Source organism: Lycium ferocissimum, unplaced genomic scaffold (genome assembly GCF_029784015.1).
Source record: "Lycium ferocissimum isolate CSIRO_LF1 unplaced genomic scaffold, AGI_CSIRO_Lferr_CH_V1 ctg13327, whole genome shotgun sequence".
Taxonomy (NCBI): Eukaryota; Viridiplantae; Streptophyta; class Magnoliopsida; order Solanales; family Solanaceae; genus Lycium; species Lycium ferocissimum.
This window is the reverse complement of record NW_026714820.1, coordinates 15,204-23,601: the sequence shown is the minus strand read 5'-3', so window position 1 is coordinate 23,601 and position 8,398 is coordinate 15,204. Positions and strand designations below refer to the sequence as shown.

General features: G+C 41.9%; 1 protein-coding gene across 1 annotated transcript; it reads right to left on the bottom strand.

Annotated features, from left to right (window-relative positions):
• Positions 1-7,162: 7,162 nt before the first annotated feature.
• Positions 7,163-7,750, bottom strand: LOC132042109 (uncharacterized). The gene has a single exon (XM_059432726.1). The coding sequence runs from the start codon at positions 7,748-7,750 to the stop codon at positions 7,163-7,165; it is 588 nt and encodes a 195-aa protein (XP_059288709.1).
• Positions 7,751-8,398: the final 648 nt, after the last annotated feature.

Here is an 8,398-nt window from a genome sequence, read left to right as displayed (position 1 = left end):
GTGGCTATATTCATTCACAACATACATAATAAGGATCTTATATCTATAAAGGCATGACGTCGTCCCAATCCGTCGCATATCTATACATATCATAACACACGTATCCCAAAAACATATATACATACGCAAGCGCGATGGGGGCCGCCATAGCAGTGTCACGACCCCCCCGTAGCCGCGACTAGTGCCCGACCGAGCACCCGTATACACCCATTAATCGAAATGGCGTACGAATAACTTATACCGGTACAAATAACATATATTTACGAGAAAAGGGGAACGTCGCCCCAAAACTGTCACAAATATACATATACATATCGTTGTCATAACTTCCAGTAAATAGTATCACATATAAGCCGATAAGGCTATCATAGCATAGGGGGGACGTCCAAATCACAAATCACACAGACACGACTGAATACTGAGTACCCATAACCCACACATATATGTCTACAGACCTCTAAGAATAATAACATAATCATATGACGGGACAGGGCTCCGCCGTACTCGTGAATAAACATATACATATGCATAGTAACAGAATCTGGATCGGAGTATAGGCTCCAGAACAAGGGAGCGCTCCAAAGTGGCTGAAGGGAACTCCTAAGCTGGCGGATCTCCAAAATGAATACCTGTACCTGCGCGGCATGAAACGCAGCCCCCGAAGAAAGGGGTCGATTTAAATATGTACCGAGTATGCAAAGCATGAAATATAGTAAACAAGATCATAGTCAAACCGATACGGAAAGTAAATGCAATATTCAAAATATCAAAATGCTTACTCATAAAAATACAAATCATGCATAAGGCTCGTAGAACGGTGGTCGCCCGCCTGTCGTTGGCGCCACACCACATCATACTCCAGAAGATTTCATATCTCCATAATCTCCGAAGCACATCATAACATCATAGCACATCATAACACCATAAGCGGTACCCGGCCATCTAGCGAGGAACTCGGTGAACCGTAACACATCATACTGCCGAATATAACATAGTGCGCACGATAACATAACCGGCCAGGGACTCGGTGAAGGATGTAGTAACGTAGTGCACGAGCAGAGTCGTGAGCAACTATTTGCAGTTTAAAACATTTTTAAAGACTCGACAGAATAATCACAATGAATCGTCATTTGAAAACCAAGGCGATCGTTAAATCAGGTTTCCTCCGAATGTCGTTCGAAAACATATCAAATAGAACATTTAGGTCTCATAAATACGTATTAGACCATATAAAGTAACTTATGGAGCTTAGGGGCATAGTCGTCATTATAAACTCGTTAGAGGAATAAGTAATCGCCGCTCGAGGGTTAAGGTGATCGCTACACTAAATCCTTTCAAAAGTCGTTAGTACCACACAAAGGAGAGTCTCAGGGCCCACGGACGAGTATCAAACCAATCCGGGTCCATTTATGAAAGTTGGAGACCTTATCCATTGTAGAATCTCCCGCGAACGTTTCAAAGCGATCCGAGCTCGTCTATGAAAGTTACGATTGTTCGTAGTTACGAAACCTTTTTGGAATAAAAACCTTTATAAAATCTTTGAACCCAAATCATGTAAAAACATAAGGATCATGGTTCGACTGCATTAAGAGTGCCAACATTAAGGAATGAATAAAATCGCACACAAGCTCGGACCTTAAGAATGGAGTCACCCCGAGACTCGTATCACAATCTACTTACGACTAAGACATGCCACAAGAAAGAAAGAGTAACCTTCACATACCTCGTCCGCTTCCTAAGTTAATCCAAACTTACGCCTCGGCTTCTCCAAAATCTACAACAACATCATTTGGTATCAAACATTAGCCATAGATTCTTAAAACTTCAATTTCGACTAGCACATAATTTTGCAGAAATTTGGTGAGATTTCCCCGTAAATTCAACATCCCCGAGATTTCAACTCGGCTAAATCTTCAACAACAATACCAACAACCATTCTAACCACATCAAAATTAATTCAAAAGGCATTCTACCATCAATAACTCTTTTCTACATATTTCGACGACATTCCATTTACATTCGGGTTAACCACATACACTCAAGTCAACACCAACGATCTCACATTCAAGTACTAATCCAAGACCATTCAAACACGATTTCAAGAACGTTTCAAACAATCCGCAAAACATTCAAATCAGCCCATCCAACACACAATGCACCAAACCTTCCAAGTTCAAGAAAACAACAACAACGCATTTCTTTCTTCCAAATTCACAAACTACACCAACATTCCACACATTAACAACATTAACCACAATAATACAAAAACTATATTAAAATTACATTATCTTCTCCAACAACCTACAAACGATTCCAACTTCCATTCAAATCATTAAACCATCATTTTCATTCTGGAATCCATGCAACAACAACCAAAACATGCTAATTAAAATTAATTCTTCATTCCCACACACAAGACACATACTCGGCCAAACATAGCCCACACGGCTCACCACCAACATCCAATATTTCATGATTTTCACCCATTTCTACATACTACAACACACATAAACCATCCATAACATATAAAAAGAGGATTAAAACTTACCTTTTTCACTTAGTTCTTCAACATGACTTAGGTTGAAAATTGCATGAACAAAGGCTTGGCTTGTCCTAACAATTATTCCATGAGGTTTAGCACCTTCCAATTAGTTGAAAACCTAGGAGAAAATATTTTTTTGATGGCTATTTTGTGAACCTCCATTTTTCTCCCTTGGTCGATGTCACGACCCAACCCCGTGGGCCGTGACTGGTGTCCTAACTGGACACCCATACGTACCCACCTGTCAGACTAGGTGTACCAACCGGCTAATTCCATTTAAATATACATAAGTTCGCACAGGTATAACATACATCGCATGAAAATATATATACATACATAAACATACTTAGACCTGTACACTAGCCGCTGAGGCTATCATAACAGACAGAGTCGCAAACTCGAACATACATACCTAACCAGTGACAACCCACAACCCACAAACATGTCTGCAGACCTCTAACATACAGAACAGAATCAGAAGACGGGACAGGGCCCCGCCGTACCCAAATAGTCATATATACAGAACATATGAATAACAGAAGATATATATACCAAAAGTATCAGCTCCGGATCAAAGGGAGCCCTTCAAACAAACAGACCGATGTCCTACATCAAGCGGCGTATCACGTGTGCGCGTGTACCGTGTGCATGTAGCGCGCGCCCCCGAAGAACACGTGGGGGTCGGTGTTGGAAATGTACCGAGTATGTAAAGCGGAAACAAAATATATATAATCATAATCAGAGTCGGATATGTAAAACCGTAACGGACAGACTCGGATCCATAGTAAAGTCGACGTACGAAGCGTACGGACGTGAATCGGACCGAGAGATACAGAGGGGGTGTCGTTACGGGCTCTCGTGCCAGAGAGCACAACTCGAAGTATAATCGTTGTTTTAATCGAATAAAAATCGGACGTACGGAAATGTGACGGACGAGAATCGAGTCCGAATCGGACATACGAAATGTGACGAAATGTATCTATAATCGAACCGAGAGTTTCGGATCATGCATGCAGTCATAAACATATACGTACATACACATCATAAATCGATCCCGGCCCTTTAATAAGGGACGCGGTAAGATAACCCGAACCCTCGTAGTACGGGACGCGGTGGACAAACGAATCGATCAAATGCCATCCGGCCGCCATCCCCATAATATCACATAATCGGATCATAATCGGATCATATCGATACGATACGGTATCCCGGCCCGCACAATCCGAGGGACGCGGTGAACAATGCAAAGGAAGTGCACGAATTACGAAACCCGGCCCGGCGCAGTGAAGGAAGCATTGAGACATCCACGAACAGATCCATGAGAAACCATATACATACAGACCGACATACGTACTTAATGTAACTGAAATAGTTCAGGAGATGGGTCAAATCAAAGTAGTCAGATTATGTCAGAAAGCGAGTATCCGGAATCGTTTCGGATGTCGAAATAATATCAAGGTTCGCGCGCTAAAGATAGTCATAATGCTTATTAGTCAGCGGACGGAAACATAATTAAGAGTTACTTATGAAGAACGGACAGAAACAGATCAATTTGAGCCATACCGGGAGTATCAGGGTTTTGTGGGCCCACCTCGGACCCAACCATAGAAAAAGTATGTAATTTATGGATAACAAACCTGAGGGAGCCGTCCATAATCATTTTAGGGTGTTTCGACTCCATTTATGGAAGTTGCATACTTATAGGTCATTTTAGGAGAAATTGGTTCAATCTTCTTCAAGGATTTTTCGCTAATTTCAATCTCAAATTGTGAGAAGCGAGAAGTGTCATCGAGGCTCATGTCAAGCCCGTTAGACTCGAAACATGCCAAAGAATAAAAGGGCAAGGCTTTACATACCGGATTGCGCCTTACGCTTGTCAAATCTCACTTCCCGTTTCGTCCAAAAACTGCAAATGGTCGTCTTTACCAGTTACTATTCATGCAAGCTAACATTTCAATCTTGGGGTTATACTTGGCTACCGAAATTTCGGCAGCACTTCCCCTATACATACCATACCCCCGAGACGTAGCTCGGCTTAATATATCAACAACAACAACCCAACAATCCGACAACAACAACAAGTATTACAAAATACGCAATATGGCACAATTAGCCATTTTTCCAACATAACACAATAATTTCAGTTCTACTTCACACTTTCAATCCAACATTGACATTTTCATATTCATCAACCCAACAAGATCACTTCGGAAACATTCCATATCATTTTACGAAATATTCACAAAATATACAATATATACAAATTTTCCACCAATTTCATAATCCATTCAAAACCTCCAAATTTCAACATAAATATTCACGACATATTTTTATCCTTCAATTTCATTTACAACAAACACCATATACATCTTACAACTTCATTCTTCTCAATTACATAATCTATAATAAGATCATATACTTTCCGACAACAACTTAACGACAAATTTTTCATATTAACTTAAACCATTATTCTTCCATCTTCATCACAAGACTTTAACAACACAATTGACATACTAAATAATTTAATTCAATTTCATTTCATACCAAATTCCACACGGCCACATTCCATTTTTTTCCAACTTTCACTAACTCATTCAACTTTCATTTCCAATACAATTTTCACCATAACTACAACTAAATTACACAATAATATTCAACACACTTTTCATGCAAAACCATGCACATACACGGTTCCAACAAAACATACATACTACACGGCTACACTCTAAATCACAATTTCCATAACTTCCATGCAACTCCACTTATTCTAACATCCATAATCTTCCATAACATAAGAGAGAACATAGAATTCTTACCTTTTCCAATAAATTCTTCTTGCTAAAGGGAGCACTTTCTTGCCTAGATAATTATACCAACTTGGAGAGGGACTTGAGCTTAGTAGTAATTCCAAGAGAGATGAATTTTTGAGCCAAAGAATTGAGCTCCAAATAATTTTTCTTTTCTTTTTCTCTCTTCTTTCTCTTTGGCCGTGGCCTTCTCCTCTTCTTTTTCTTGATTTTTCTTCTAATCTCTTGAAGTTTCTTGAAACCAAGCTCCCTTATATAAATTTGGCACATGGAAATTTAATAAAATTGTGGGCTTGGGCCACTATGTGGCCGGCCACCCACACCTATTGGGCCTTAGTTTCATTTTTTTTTTTGGCCCAATTCCTCACAAATCATATTTCATAATTCCCGAAACGAATTTCCAAAATTCCAATTTTGCCCTTAGGCCTTCTCCGGTATTTCCACGTTCAAATTTCCATAACTCGGCATACACCTACTAAGAAAAATCCAAACTTGACCTTATTCCTTACAAACCAAAATTATCTTCAAGTTTTCCAAATACACAAAAATGCCGGATATAACATCCTCCCCCCCTTTAGAACATTCGTCCTCGAATGTTAATTCAACCTCATGGTAGATCAAAATCGGTCGGGGAGGTTTACTTGCCATTTACATACTTGCACTTGATCGAAGAGCTTGTAACGGCTTTCATTTTCAAACTTCATCCGTCTCTCTCCGATATCACCGTATTAGGGCTGTTCGTACCGTCATAAGTCGGATATACGGCGGACAGAATCTTAACCAGAACCAGAAGATCAAACGGACGTCAGACGAAGTTATATCCGGAGTCAGAAGCACGAAAGTGCGACGTACGAGTCATAATCCGACGTCGTCTTAAGCGGTTTCAAAATCAGAGCCAGACGTACAGAGGTATATCAGACGGATCTATAATCAGAGTCAGACATATTGAGATTTATCGGACAGATTTCGAAATCAGAGTCAGACGTATAGACACATATACTAGGACGATTCGCGGTCAAGGTCGGATGTATAGACGTATGTCGGACGGATCCGCGATCGGGCGTACATACGTAAATATATCGTAGGCATTCGTATTAGAGTCGATGTACAAAGATTTATCAGACAGATTTGAAATCAGAATCAGACGTACCGAAGTGTATCGGACAGAATTACGATCGGAATCGGACGCACAGATATATTAAACAGAAACGTAATCAGATTCAGAAGCACAGGGTTATGGTAAACAGAACTCCACCGAAAGTAGGGGCGCAGAAATATAACGTACAGAATCGCAGTCAGAGTCAAACTACCTTTACTATACTTCAGCGACTCACGGAAATTTCCTTGTCATCCTACTTAGGTTCCCCCAATTTCTCATTTAGTCTCCATATCCATATTTGTGAAAAGTTCTTGACGTACTTCCCAGGGGGGTCACCCATCCCAGGATTGCTCTGGTCTCAGCACGCTTAACTCCAGAACTTCCATACATTCGGATGCGTTATCAGTAATATCCTTTTCAATTGCCTCACACGATCTTTGCCACGTAATTTAGGGCAATTCTGCGTCTTAATAAATTTTTCAGAAATTTTCGTAGCGGGTCCCACCCCGGTTCAAACTACACAATTACCATATTGCCCTTCCGGGTTTCTCAATATCTACTTCACTTGCACTCATAATTTATCCTCCACTCGGGATTTCTAGATTTATACTAATGGCGGGGACATCTCAGTCGTCCCTACTGTCACCGGATAATATTTTACAAAAATCATACACACATAAGAAATTCTAGGAAACTCATATACTCATGAAATACTCAATTTCGAATCTGACCTGGGGAGCTGCCGTGAGAGGTGTGTCCACCATCATCCTCGTCTGTCTGCTCCCTACCTACCTGGCCTCCGCTATCACCCGCATCTGAATCGGAGGGGGTATCGAGTGGATGATCAGACAGTTCCCGGCGCACAGGTGTCCAGGACATAGAATAAGAAAAATCCGTAGCACTCTCCGAGGTGGCCGGGCTATCGGGGTTCACCCTCGCAGTAACAATCGGCGCATACCTGAAAATCTCCTCCTCCGTCACCCCAGAAGAAGGCTCTGATAGGTCTGCCTCATAACTATCCTCCTCCGTGGAGGTAAGAAGCTCTGGAGGGGTCATCGCCATATCCTCCGAGACGTCTGTATCATAGCCATCCTCCACGGGATCCTCTGCTCCAGGGATCGGAGACTCTGGAGGGGTCATAGATGGGTCCTCGGACGGATCCGTATCGTAACTATCCTCCGTGGGATCCTCCGAAGGGTCCGACTCAATCGAGTAGCTGGGGCTCTGCCTACTCGGCCCCGGTGACATCCTGGGGGCCTTTTTGGCACCCCCATCCCCATCGTCAGACACTGCCCTCTTCATCTTTATCAACCTACAATCACCTGCAAGGAGAGGGTCAGAAATAATTTCCCAAAATACTGACGCGGATGCTCTTTTCGGAGCCTCGCTGTAAACACAGCAATTCGTTGCGAGGAACCATCCTAACAATACAGCTCTATCGCACGATCTAAGATTCCAAGAAAGGGTAACATAACATCCTAGATGTCCCGTAGCCTCCTGTTTATAGATGTGGGGCCCAACACATCGATAAACAAGACTCTACTAGACACGGCCTGCAGACATTCCGAGAACCGACCGCTCTGATACCACTTTTGTCACGACCCAACCCCATGGGCCGTGACTGGTGTCCTAACTGGACACCCACACGTACCTACCTGTCAGACTAGGTGTACCAACCGGCTAATTCCATTTAAATGTACATAAGTTCGCACAGGTATAACATACATCGCATGAAAATATATATACATACATAAACATACTTAGACACACGTACACTAGCCGCCGAGGCTATCATAATGCATGACAGTCGCAAACTCGAACATACATACCTAACCGGTGACAACCCACAACCCACAAACATGTGGGTACCTCTAACATACGAACGAGAATCGAAGACGGGACGGGGCCCCGCCGTACCCAAATAGTCATATATACGGACATATAAATAAC